We start from the raw sequence: 14,525 nt of genomic DNA, 5'->3' as shown, positions 1-14,525 counted from the left end.
CATCAAATTTACAGACGACACAAAGATTTATGGCAAAGAAATGGGAAATAATAATGGTATTGAAGCCTTTACAAAGAGATCTACTAGAACTCCATAAATGATCAGAAGACTGGCAAATGCTTTTTAATATTGACAAATGCAAGATCTTACATGTGGGGCATAACAACCCACGCCACAACTACTAAATTAGTTAGTTTACATTACAGCAGATTGATGAAAGGGACCTCAGAGTCACAATCCACCACTCAATGATAGTTGCACAACAGGCAGGAGAAGCAGTCAGAAAAGCTCACCAAACCTTTGGAATAATGAAACTTACCTTTGACTTTTAAGGAATAGGTGATGGTGATTCAACTGTATCCAATTCTGGTGCTCCCCCATTTGGATTACTGTATCCAAGCATGGAGACTTCATCTTCAGAGGGACATATAGCTGCTCTGGAGACGGTGCAACACCGGGCAACAAAAATCTTTCTAGAGCTAAATCAACTCAAGTATCATCAACAATTAGCCACAGTGCTCACAACATTGCAAACCATACATGACATTGAAACTTAAAATACTGAACAATTTAGAGGATGTTGACCCAGACAACATCTTCAAAAGGTCAGATGTAACACAAACAATGAGCAACGGGTTCAAGCTCAACACGCCACAATGTTGGACTGAGAACACCAGATACTTTATCACCCACAGGGTTCCCCATGGAACAGCCTACCCGCCCAAGCCGTAAACACCCAAACTCTGTTAAGTTTTAAAGTCCAACTGGAAAAGATCATCTGGACAAATGGTGGGGGGGGGGGGGACCTTCGACAAGCCGCCGGCCTCGTGTCCTCGCTGAGACCACTAGTGTTAGTGACCCATAGGTAAATATACGCTGTCCGTGACAAAAGGAATTATTATGATTATATCCTGGTTGTTAGTGTATGTCCATAGTGTGTGTTGTACACCTACCAAGTGTTATATTATCATACTGCCTTGGCGCCTTGTGCCGTCTCGCCCCGTCTTGGTGACCCATGTCTCCTCCTGCAGGTGCTGCTGGCCATGTGCTTCTCCTGGGGGTTCTGTGCGGTGCTGACGGCTGCCGGGGTCTTCCCCGAGGGCAACAAGGCCAGAACTGACCTCACTACGGACCTCCTCGACGGCTCCCCGTGGTTCAGGATCCCATACCCTTGTAAGTGCCTCTTTATAGTCACTTCTCGCCCCTCTTATCCAGCATGTTACAATAATTCAGTGGTTACTTTCTCGACTCACGATCGAAGACCCGGGGTTCGATTCTCGGGCGGAACACAAATGGTTGGGCACGTTTCCTTTCACCTAATGATTCTCTTCACTTAGCAGTAAATACTGACCTGAGATTTAAGCAACTGTTGTGGGGTTGCATCCTGATGAGGATCAGTGGTGCAATCTTAGGGCGAGGGGGGGGGAGGTGAGAGGGGGGAATACACCTCGATATAAGCCTATATCATATATACACAGGCTTCCTGTCCCCGACAAAACGAATTATTATATTTTAGCCAACAATATGTTTAAATTATATTTGATCAAGATAAGGAAGTTCTACAGGCACAAGTTACCTTGAGATGGGTTCGGGGCTTAGCGTCCCCGCGGCCCGGTCCTCCAGGTTGCAAGAAATTTACTTGGAATATTTATTTAAATTTAATTTTATTTTAAATTAAGTGACTATTTGGTAATTATTAATTATTTATATAAGCAAAGTTAATTAATAATAATAATAATTATTATTAATTAATAATAATAATTTAATAATAATAATTTTTTAATAATTTTTTATTTAGGTAAGGTACATACATAGAGAGATTTACAAAGTTTGTTGGCTTTATAGATAGGAGCTAGTACATACAATGCCTAAAGCCACTATTACGCAAAGCGTTTCGGGCAGGAAAAAACACTACTGACTAAAGCTTAAAACTAATGGGTAAAAAGAAAAAAATGTGTTGAGTACAAATAAAAATAGAGGTAAAAGAGGGGGGAACATTGTTGAAAAAACAGCACAAATACAATTACAAATTATTACAGAAAATTACATTAAAACAGCGTTGATTTGAAAAAAAAAAAAAAAAAAAAAACATACATGGGTTGACAATAGAGGGGTAAGGTAGGTTACAGGGAATTTATTAGGTATAGCTTCGTTTTTAACTTAAACTGGTTGAGAGAGGTACAGTCTTTAACATGGTTGGGAAGGTCATTCCACATTCTGGGCCCCTTGATTTGTAGAGCATTTCTGGTTTGATTAAGTCGTACTCTAGGAATATCAAAACTGTATTTATTTCTGGTGTGGTGCTCATGGGTTCTGTTACAACCTTCTATGAAGCTTTTGAGATCAGGATTGGCATTACAGTTTAGCGTTTTATATATGTATAATACACATGAGAGAATGTGCAGTGACTTAATGTCTAACATATTCAGGGATTTGAGTAGGGGTACCGAGTGATGTCTGGGGCCAGAATTGGATATTGTCCTAATAGCAGCTTTGTGTTGAGTAATTAGAGGACGTAAGTGATTTTGGGTAGTAGAGCCCCAAGCACAAATACCATAGTTGAGATATGGATAGATAAGGGAGTAATAGAGAGTCACCAGGGCAGGGCGTGGTACATAATATCTGATCTTAGAAAGAATGCCCACAGTTTTTGAAACTTTTTTTGATATGTTTAGAATGTGTCCCTGGAAATTCAGCTTGTGGTCAATGAGAATGCCAAGGAATTTGCCATCTAATTTGTTACAAATTTGGGTATTGTTTATTTTGAGATTTATTTGATTAGAGGATTTATTGCCAAACAGAATATAGAAAGTTTTGTCAATGTTAAGGGTGAGTTTGTTGGCAGTTAGCCAAAGATGGACTTTATTTAGCTCAGTATTTACTGTGGCATTTAGAGCAAGGGGGTCAGGACTGGAGTAAATGAAGGTTGTGTCGTCAGCAAATAGGATTGGTTTGAGGTGTTGGGAGGCATTTGGAAGGTCATTAATGTAGATGAGAAAGAGGAGAGGGCCAAGTATGCTGCCCTGGGGAACACCAATGTTGATGGGTAGGGTGGGAGAAATTGTATTATTCACAGAAACACATTGGAGCCTGTCAGTAAGGTAGGATTTGAGGTATTATAGGGAGTGTCCTCTGACACCATAATGATGTAATTTAAGAAGAAGGTTTTGGTGGTTGACAGTATCGAAAGCTTTACGCAGGTCCACAAATGTGACAGGAATGTTGACTGTATATTGACTGTATATAGATTTTCCCACAAATAAACTCCTCACAAGCTGAGGGTTTTATATATAAAAATTCAACTGAACTGGAAGTAGCCTGTTAGAAGATATATTAAATGTATATTATTTAAGTTAAATTTGGTTAGTTAATTAAAAGTTGTACTGCTTAAGCAGGTCCAGGTGAAGCTCATGACGCAACTTTTCACCGGGTTAATGGAGACCCCTTCCCCAGCACAATTGCTGAGAACACAGTCACGGCGTTTCGCAGGGAGCCTTGTGGCTCCACGCTGGGATAATATTGTTAGATAAATAAAGAACTAGGACGCATTGATGCTGATGTGACATTCCTGTTTTCTCTCATGATAAAGAAAGCGTTTAACCGACCTCCCCTTTTAGGACAAACTATTATTTCATATTATTTTTATAAATTTATACAAGCAAAGCAATAAGTTCCTTATTGCTTACTGCATATTTAGTTAATTAAATATTATGTGAATAAGAGTAGGAAGTTTTCCCCACATAAGTTATCAGTGTGACAGCCTTGAGTAAGTTAGGTGGTGCTTGATAACACTAGAGTGTGTGTGGAGGATAACATTACAGTGTGTGTGGGGTGATAACATTACAGTGTGTGTGGTGGATAACATTACAGTGTGTGTGGAGGATAACATTACAGTGTGTGTGGGGTGATAACATTACAGTGTGTGTGGTGGATAACATTACAGTGTGTGTGGAGGATAACACTACAGTGTGTGGGGGGATAACACTACAGTATGTGTGGAAGATAACACTACAGAGTGTGTGTGTGTGGAGGATAACACTAAAGTATGTGTAGAGGATAACATTACAGTGTGTGTGGGGGGATAACACTACAGTATGTGTGGAGGATAACACTAAAGTATGTGTAGAGGATAACATTACAGTTTGTGTGGGGGGATAACACTACAGTATGTGTGGAGGATAACACTAAAGTATGTGTAGAGGATAACATTACAGTTTGTGTGGGGGGATAACACTACAGTATGTGTGGAGGATAACACTACAGTGTGTGTGGGGGGATAACACTACAGAGTGTGTGGAGGATAACACTACAGTGTGTGTGGGGGGATAACACTACAGAGTGTGTGGAGGATAACACTACAGTGTGTGTGGGGGGATAACACTACAGAGTGTGTGTGTGTGGAGGATAACACTACAGTGTGTGGGGGGGATAACACTACAGTGTGTGTGGAGGATAACACTACAGTGTGTGTGGAGGATAACACTACAGTATGTGTGGAGGATAACATCACCGTGTGTGGAGGATAACACCCCCGTGTGTGTGTGGAGGATAACACCCCCGTGTGTGTGTGTGGAGGATAACACCCCCGTGTGTGTGTGTGGAGGATAACACCCCCGTGTGTGTGTGGAGGATAACACCCCCGTGTGTGTGTGTGGAGGATAACACCCCCGTGTGTGTGTGTGGAGGATAACACCCCCGTGTGTACACAGGTCAGTGGGGGGTGCCAACGGTGACAGTGTCGGGAGTGTTCGGGATGCTGGCCGGCGTCCTCGCCTCCATGATTGAGAGCGTCGGCGACTACTACGCATGCGCCAGAATTTCAGGTCAGTTGATTTTTGTTTACTTTTCTTAAATTGATGAACATCCTATGTGCAGCCTGTGAGTGGTAGTTTATTGTGCACCCCATGTCCAGCTTGTGTGTCCAGCCTGTGAGTGTCCAGCTTGTGAGTGTCCAGCTTGTGAGTGTCCAGCCTGTGAGTGTCCAGCCTGTGAGTGTCCAGCTTGTGAGTGTCCAGCTTGTGAGTGTCCAGCCTGTGAGTGGTAGTTTATTGTGCACCCCATGTCCAGCTTGTGAGTGTCCAGCCTGTGAGTGTCCAGCCTGTGAGTGGTAGTTTATTGTGCACCCCATGTCCAGCTTGTGAGTGTCCAGCCTGTGAGTGTCCAGCCTGTGAGTGTCCAGCCTGTGAGTGTCCAGCCTGTGAGTGTCCAGCCTGTGAGTGGTAGTTTATTGTGCACCCCATGTCCAGCTTGTGAGTGTCCAGCCTGTGAGTGTCCAGCCTGTGAGTGTCCAGCCTGTGAGTGGTAGTTTATTGTGCACCCCATGTCCAGCTTGTGAGTGTCCAGCCTGTGAGTGGTAGTTTATTGTGCACCCCATGTCCAGCCTGTGTGTCCAGCCTGTGAGTGGTAGTTTATTGTGCACCCCATGTCCAGCCTGTGAGTGTCCAGCCTGTGAGTGTCCAGCTTGTGAGTGTCCAGCTTGTGAGTGTCCAGCCTGTGAGTGTCCAGCCTGTGAGTGGCTTGGACACGGATCCAGACTTCTAATAATGGACGACTTCAACTCTGGAAGATAGACTGCAAGAACAAAGAACATTTTGACCAGATACATGGAGAACAAAAATATTGGACGTGGCCACAATAAATCTCTTAAGACTACATGTTAAGGCCGGGACCCTCAAGAATGAGAGGTACTTACCTTGTTGTACTCAACTGGTTGTGCTCACGGGAATTGAGCTTTAGCTCTTTGGTCCCGCCTCTCGAAATTTAATCAACTGGTGAATGATGTTCCTGTCTACACCTACAACAACAGACACCCACCTACAGCAACAGACACCCACCTACAATAACAGACACCCACCTACAGCAACAGACACCTGTTATACACAAATTCTATGTCAGTTGGAATATAACCAATCACAGGCAAGTAGGCCTCTGACGTCATGCCAGACAGAGGAGCATCAGCTATGCTCCCAGCAGCCTCAGTTCTCCTCACAGACCCAGAGTAGGTGGACCTCGGCTGGCCAGTTATACACCTGTTTGCCTCACTCAATAAATATATACAGAAGCGACTACTGTGTCTACATTCAACCCGAACAAGGCAAACGAATACTGGTAGCAGCAGTGGGATCCAGAAATTTTTTTCTGGAAACGAAAATTCAAGTACCCAGCATCGCCTTGTGTTCACAGTACAGCCGCCACCGCCATCAGCCGCCTCCATAAGCCGCCATCCTGCCACCCACGCATCAATTATTGTACCAGTCCGGGGTCCTGCCATCAACCACTACTCCAGGCCAACGTCTCAGCAGTAAGGGTCAATAATTTCCTGTTTGAACGTTAATTCATCAGTGAGGAGGAAGGAAGCTTCCGCGCCAGCTATTTTTGAATCTCGCGCCACCACGTGGGAACCTGCACTCACCACCACCACCGCCACCCAAGCTGACAGTATCTAAACTTTGTGAGTGTTCAAGCTACTGAAATCGTCGTCAGCCATCGTCGCAATATCGTCGTCGTCCGAATTTATCTTCGCGCTCCCAACATCAACAGTGTGGGGTCCTCCCGAGTTTCGCGCCACCGCCGCCAGGAGCGCTGCCATCGCACCAGTTTGTAAACAAGCCCTCACATGGGCCTCTTCACACGTCTCGTCAACGTTTTTCGTTTTGGCCATTGTTATATTGCAAATCCTGCAGCCCTGAGTTAAGTAATTATGAGCTAAGATATCGTGTGCTATGATTTAATGAGGTTTAACGTAAATATATCCAAAATATCTTATGAATTAACCTTTCAGTGACTTGTTAAATATTGGAGCTGGTTCAATACTCCATTCCCACAGTTTCTCCGAGTCATTTCAATATTCCCTGCATTGATTCCATTATTCATTAATTGTTACTAGTGTCATTAGTGAATTCAAAGGTGAGAGAAGAAATAAATAATTGTTTCTAGCAGTTTATTTTGCATAATAGAAATTTGTTTGAGATTTCCATAGACAATAGAACTTAGAAAATTTTTGATATTTCTCCAGACCTAACTTGAAATTTATCCTTTAAGCATTTTATTTTAAATTTTTACCATAGCAGTTATGTACATTCCTGTGTCCAGTTTATGTGCTACATCCATATTTCTTGCATTGCCACTTGTTGTGTTGAATCTTTTAATGAAATTTTGCAATTACATTTTACAGTTTTTATTCTAAATTGCTGTGCTTAGACTGAGTTTAATTAATTTGCATGCTTCTAATCCCAGCCATATTCATACCAGATTGCTAATTTAATTCACAATTTTGCTAGTTCTTAATTATTTGTGCTAATTTAATTCACACTTTTCTTGTTCTTAATTATTTGTTGCCTAGCCCAATTTAATAATTTTATTTTTGCCATTTTCTTACTTTAGCCAAGTTGATATTTTTGTGTGTGTTTATTTTTGTGTATACTATCTCTGATGCCAGGTGCACTTAATTATAATCTGCGTTCAAATATTACTTCCACGGCTGTGACAATGCCTACCACTGTTGAAACCCCTTCAGAATCAACGGGAACAGTTGCTCGTCCCAATGGCCAGAGATCAGCTCAGGAAATGGCTATTCCTCTTTTTGCTGGGGAATCGCGCTTATTAGAGTCATGGTTTAGTAAGGTTAAAGCGAAAACAGTTGCACGTTTTTCTAAGCCTACTGATGCCGAATACTTAGCAATTGCACGGTCAGCTGTGGACACAACCAAAGGTGATGCACGTTTTGTTGTTGATGAGAAAGCCATTGTTAGCCTCCAGTCTTGGTCTGAATTTAAGGATTTCTTTCGCCGGCGCTTTGTTAACAAAGGAGATCTAGACCCGTATAGGTTAGTTAAGAAAATTGTCAATGCCACCATGCAGCCTGGTGAATCGTTTAATGCGTTTACTAGCCGTCTCGATCAGTATCTGTATGCCTTAGTTTCTGCTATGAATAATTCGACTTGGTTAGATAAAGACAATAATCTGTCCCCTGAGGCTATGGCCAAAATGATAGCATTTGGTACTTTAATGCATTTTGCCCCAGAGCATATGTTACGGCCCTCTCGGGACGCAACGGTGTTCTTACTCTGATGTTGTTAGAGGAAGATGTATATCCGTTCCCAAGCCAGTAGTGGCTATCAAGGGATGTGATCCGTGACGCAAGTAACTCAAAGGGTGAAGGGAAAGAAAGCTAAGAACTTAAGATTATATAATGTCCACCACCAATAAATAATATATAAAAAGGGTACACAGGGGGAGGGGTATTAACACTATACAAGGGGATTAAACTGTAGTCTTCTGCTGGAGACTATGGATCCTCGCTCTCTCTCGGTGTTGAGTCCTCGGTGCTTTCGTGGCCACACAACGAATCCTCTGAGAAGTTGAGCCTACCCTGGCCACAGGTCAGCCAAAACACAGGTCCACTGGGGGCACCGCCGTGGAGGCCGTCAACCACAAATCCAGCAGGGGCTCTGCTGGCAGGTTCCGGACCCGCAACGCTGGTCAGGCCACTCCACGAACGATATGAGGGGAACGCCCTGGACAGGAGCCTCGTGTGACACCACAAATCACTCTCCCGTCCTCAATACCCCAGTGGACGATCGTCTCCAACAGTCGGTCCCGGGTAAACCTTTTACTGCCACTCCACTGGCAGGCTAACACACCACAGTGTTCTTCCAGGGGAACGACTTCGCAACTGCTGCAGCAAAGCTCAAGGTTCGGAGACGGCTGCCTCGGGTAGACTGACTCAACTTCCATCACAGGGGTCCCAGGTCGACTCTGTAAGCAGACACGTCATCAATACCTGGGACACACTAAAACACCTCACTTACGGGCTCAGGCACGAACGCCTGACGTATCCGCTCCATAGATGGCGGTGGTGTCTGGGCACCACCTCACCAGAGGTCAGCAGCGGCGGTGTTGAGCGTTGAACCAGACTGGAAACTGGCCCTCGAGGCCAGTACACGCCGTCCTCACCAGGTGTCGTCGTCCATTTGGCGGGGGTTTCGGGAGCTGACCCACAGATGGCGTGGTCGTTACTGCTCCGTGCTCGGACGCTGGATCCGAGTTCGTAACAGCATACTAAACCGATCATCGAGCAACAAAATTTTGGTGTTAAACATGAAATTGGTGAAGTATTTGAGGCCATTAACAATGCCGCCGATAAACTAGCTCCCCGAAGTGCTCAACTGTTGCCACCCTCTGATACTGTAAATGTAGTAACAAGCTCTCAGCATCCTCCCACAAACTCTCAAAACTCTTGGACGCAGAAGCGTACCCAAGCTCGTAGCCCCCAGTCAAATTCGCCGCCTCATAAATTGCCGAAACGCCATAGTCCACAACCATCCACTCCCTCATGTTGGCATTGTGGTAAGAGTAACCACCTCGCAAGGGACTGTTGGTCCGCCCCTAGATCATCACCTCCTAGACAATTCTCTCGGTCCCCTCGTTAATCTAATCATTCTAGGCTCCCATATTGCACGTACCATAAACAAGTTGGTCACCACACTGCGGATTGTAGAGCTAGGCAAAGGACATCCCCACCTCGTAACTCCCATGGCCAGTCTTGGCGAGGCACACAGCGTCCAAGACATTATTAGAACTCTCGTAATTACAACTCCCAGCCCAGCTATAATGCAACTTCAAATTATAATACTCGATCACAGAATGCTGGAGATCAGAATGTTCACTCCATGTCGTCGGGAAACCCCCAAGGCCATCCGCTAACCAATTCAAGCTAGCCAATCCTAGTGCCCTCCCTGTGTATTCAGTAGCTACCCAAAATAGATTTGGACACTTGACAGAGGAGGACACTGACTCTAGACCAGTTGTAGATGTTGACGGATCCACAGTAAATTTGACCCAAACAAGACGCAGATATCCCAGACAACATAAGTCAAAAGTAGTAACTTGTCCAATCTCAAGTGATGGTCCCCTTGTCTCAGCCATTGTACATGGTAGAGTTTTAAAAGTTTTTCTTGACTCAGGTGCAAAAATTAATATTGTCAAGCCCTCAGCTCTTAGAGACATTGAAAGTAAGCACCCTACTACTTTAAAACAGTCACACATACCTTTTCTAAGTGGTATTTCAGGAAATAAAGTAAAAGTTCTAGTTGAAATTGACCTCCCACTCAAGTTCAATGATGTCACATTGTCTATAACATGTTTAGTTGTTGACATTATTCATTTTCCTGGAGACATTCTCTTAGGTCTGTACACCATGATTGATGAAAATATTGCATTGTTTCCCCATCGTTGGAACAAAAGTATCAAAGACTACGTCATACCCTTGTGTAGCATGTATCGACAGGGCCATGAGTTCAACCTTCAATCAGATTACGTTAATTTTGTTGACACCCGCCTTGCTAGCGTAGGTTTGTCAGATCATTGTCGTGGTAGCATACCCGAGAAAACAGGCACTCGATTGAAGCATAGTAGTTGTGCAGTTGTTAAGGAGAATGAGTATCGGGACTTTCTGGAAGGGGACGCCCTAACGGATTCTCGTTGTCTCGCTCGCCTGGCAGCTTCCATCTCTGAAGTCAGTGGTTCCACGGCTACTGACACTGTGCTACACCCTCATTCTCTCACCAGAATAAGAGTTAAGGTTCAGGGAGTGCCTGAGTTGTCGGATGTGATTGCGGAAAGTGAAACATGTAAAGTGAATGGTACGTTTGTTGAACCCTCCTGGCACACAGTGCAGGATGGTACTGTTACATTATTTATTGCAAACACTAGTAATGCCGACATCCATCTCCAGTCTGGCACCCATGTTGTAGATTTTGCCCATTACTCGTTACCGGTGCGAGTTGTGAATGATGTCTCCATGGATCATACTATTCATACAAAGGCAAACAAATACACCCACCTACAGCAACAGACACCCACCTACAGCAACAGACACCCACCTACAGCAACAGACACCCACCTACAGCAACAGACACCCACCAACAGCAACAGACACCCACCTACAGCAACAGACACGCACCAACAGCAACAGACACCCACCTACAGCAACAGACACCCACCTACAGCAACAGACGCCCACCTACAGCAACAGACACCCACCTACAGCAACAGACACCCACCTACACCAACAGACACCCACCTACAGCAACAGACACCCACCTACAGCCACAGACACCCACCTACAGCAACAGACACCCACCTACAGCAACAGACACGCACCAACAGCAACAGACACCCACCTACAGCAACAGACACCCACCTACAGCAACAGACACCCACCTACAGCAACAGACGCCCACCTACAGCAACAGACACCCACCTACAGCAACAGACACCCACCTACACCAACAGACACCCACCTACAGCAACAGACACCCACCTACAGCCACAGACACCCACCTACAGCAACAAACACCCACCTACACCAACAGACACCCACCGACAGCAACAGACACCCACCTTCAGCAACAGACACCCAACTACAGCAACAGACACCTACCTACAGCAACAGACACCCACCTAAAGCAACAGACACCCACCTACAGCAACAGACACCCACCTACAGCCATAGACACCCACCTACAACAACAGACACCTACCTACAGCAACAGACACCCACCTACACCCACCGACAGCAACAGACACCCACCTACAGCAACAGACACCCACCTACAGCAACAGACACCCACCTACAGCCACAGACACCCACCTACAGCAACAAACAACAACAGACACCCACCTATACCAACAGACACCCACCTACAGCAACAGACACCCACCTACAGCAACAGACACCCACCTACAGCCACAGACACTTACCGACAGCAACAGACGCCCACCTACAGCATCAGACACCCACCTACAGCCACAGACACCCACCTACAGCAACAGACACCCACCTACAGCAACAGACGCCCACCTACAACAACAGACACCCACCTACAACCACAGACACCCACCTACAGCCATAGACACCCACCTACAACAACAGACACCTACCTACAGCAACAGACACCCACCTACAGAAACAGACACCCACTGACAGCAACAGACACCCACCTACAGCAACAGACACCCACCGACAGCAACAGACACCCACCTACAGCAACAGACACCCACCTACAGCAACAGACACCCACCTACAGCAACAGACACCCACCTACAGCAACAGACACCCACCTACAGCAACAGACACCCACCTACAGCAACAGACACCCACCTACAGCAACAGACACCCACCTACAGCAACAGACACCCACCTACAGCCACAGACACCCACCTACAGCCACAGACACCCACCTACACCAACAGACACCCACCTACAGCAACAGACACCCACCTACAGCAACAGACACCCACCTACAGCAACAGACACCCACCTACAGCAACAAACAACAACAGACACCCACCTACAGCAACAAACACCCACCTACAGCAACAGACACCCACCTACAGCCACAGACACTTACCGACAGCAACAGACACCCACCTACAGCAACAGACACCCACCTACAGCAGCAGACACCCACCTACACCAACAGACACCCACCTACAGCAACAGACACCCACCTACAGCAACAGACACCCACCTACACCAACAGACACCCACCTATAGTAACAGACACCCACCTACACCAACAGACACACACCTTCTGCCATAGACACCCACCTACAGCAACAGACACCCACCTATAGCAACAGACACACACCTTCTGCCATAGACACCCACCTACAGCAACAGACACCCACCTACAGCAACAGACACCCACCTACAGCAACAGACACCCACCTACAGTAACAGACACCCACCTACACCAACCGACACCCACCTACAGCCACAGACACCCACCTGCAACAACAGACACCCACCTACAGCCACAGACACCCACCTACAGCAACAGACACCCACCTACAGCAAAAGACACCCACCTACAGCAACAGACACGCACCTACAGCAACAGACACCCACCTACAGCAACAGACACCCACCTACAGCAACAGACACGCACCTACAGCAACAGACACCCACCTACAGCAACAGACACCCACCTACACCAACAGACACACACCTTCTGCCATAGACACCCACCTACAGCAACAGACACCCACCTACAGCAACAAACACCCACCTACAGCAACAGACACCCACCTACAGCCACAGACACTTACCGACAGCAACAGACACCCACCTACAGCCATAGACTCCCGCCTACAGCAACAGACACCCACCTACAGCCATAGACTCCCACCTACACCAACAGACACCCACCTACAGCAACAGAAACCCACCTACACCAACAGACACCCACCTACAGCAACATACACCCACCTACAGCAACAGACACGCACCTACAGGAACAGACACGCACCTACAGCAACAGACACCCACCTACAGCAACAGACACCCACCTACAGCAAAAACACCCACCTACAGCAACAGACACCCACCTACAGCAACAGACCCCCACCTACAGCAACAGACACCCACCTACAGCAACAGACACCCACCTACAGCAACAAACACCCACCTACAGCAACAGACACCCACCTACAGCAACAGACACCCACCTACAGCAACAAACACCCACCTACAGCAACAGACACCCACCTACAGCAACAGACACCCACCTACAGCAACAGACACCCACCTACAGCCATAGACACCCACCTACAGCAACAGACACCCACCTACAGCCACAGACACCCACCTACAGCAACAAACACCCACCTACAGCTACAGACACTTACCGACAGCAACAGACACCCACCTATAGCAACAAACACCCACCCACAGCAAAAGACACCCACCTACAGCCTCAGACACCCACCTACAGCAACAGACACCCACCTACAGCAACAGACACCCACCTACAGCAACAGACACCCACCTACAGTAACAGACACCCACCTACACCAACCGACACCCACCTACAGCAACAGACACCCACCTACAGCCATAGACACCCACCTACAGCAACAGACACCCACCTACAGCAACAGACACCCACCTACAGTAACAGACACCCACCTACACCAACAGACACACACCTTCTGCCATAGACACCCACCTACAGCAACAGACACCCACCTACAGCAACAGACACCCACCTACAGCGACAGACACCCACCTACAGCAACAGACACCCACCTACAGCAACAGACACCCACCTACAGCAACAGATACCCCCCTACAGCAACAGACACGCACCTACAGCAACAGACACCCACCTACAGCAATAGACACCCACCTACAGCCACAGACACCCACCTACAGCCACAGACACCCACCTACAGCAACAAACACCCACCTACAGCAACAGACACCCACCTACAGCAACAGACACCCACCTACAGCAACAGACACCCACCTACAGCTACAGACACGCACCTACAGCAACAGACACCCACCTACAGCAACAGACACCCACCTACAGCAAAACCACTCACCTACAGCAACAGACACCCACCTACAGCAACAGACACCCACCTACAGCAACAGACACACACCTTCTGCCATAGACACCCACCTACAGCAACAGACACCCACCTACAGCCACAGACACCCACCTACAGCAACAGAC

The 14,525-nt window shown here is 46.7% G+C and overlaps 1 protein-coding gene across 13 annotated transcripts in view; it reads left to right on the top strand.

Annotated features, from left to right (window-relative positions):
- LOC123774996 (solute carrier family 23 member 1) overlaps positions 1-14,525 on the top strand; it is a 148,339-nt gene that overhangs the window by 118,159 nt on the left and 15,655 nt on the right. For all 13 annotated transcript variants that reach the window (XR_011225973.1, XR_011225974.1, XR_011225972.1 and 10 more), the window contains 2 exons: positions 1,032-1,173; positions 4,710-4,823. Coding sequence is in view for 5 of the 13 variants with exons in the window: in XM_045769697.2 (XP_045625653.1) it covers positions 1,032-1,173; positions 4,710-4,823 (256 nt within the window). In the remaining 8 variants the exon portion in view is untranslated. The remainder of the gene's footprint in view (positions 1-1,031; positions 1,174-4,709; positions 4,824-14,525) is intronic.

The sequence above is a fragment of the Procambarus clarkii genome, chromosome 92 (genome assembly GCF_040958095.1).
Source record: "Procambarus clarkii isolate CNS0578487 chromosome 92, FALCON_Pclarkii_2.0, whole genome shotgun sequence".
Taxonomy (NCBI): domain Eukaryota; kingdom Metazoa; phylum Arthropoda; class Malacostraca; order Decapoda; family Cambaridae; genus Procambarus; species Procambarus clarkii.
Note: the sequence above shows the minus strand (reverse complement) of the source record. Positions and strands in the feature narration are given on the sequence as shown.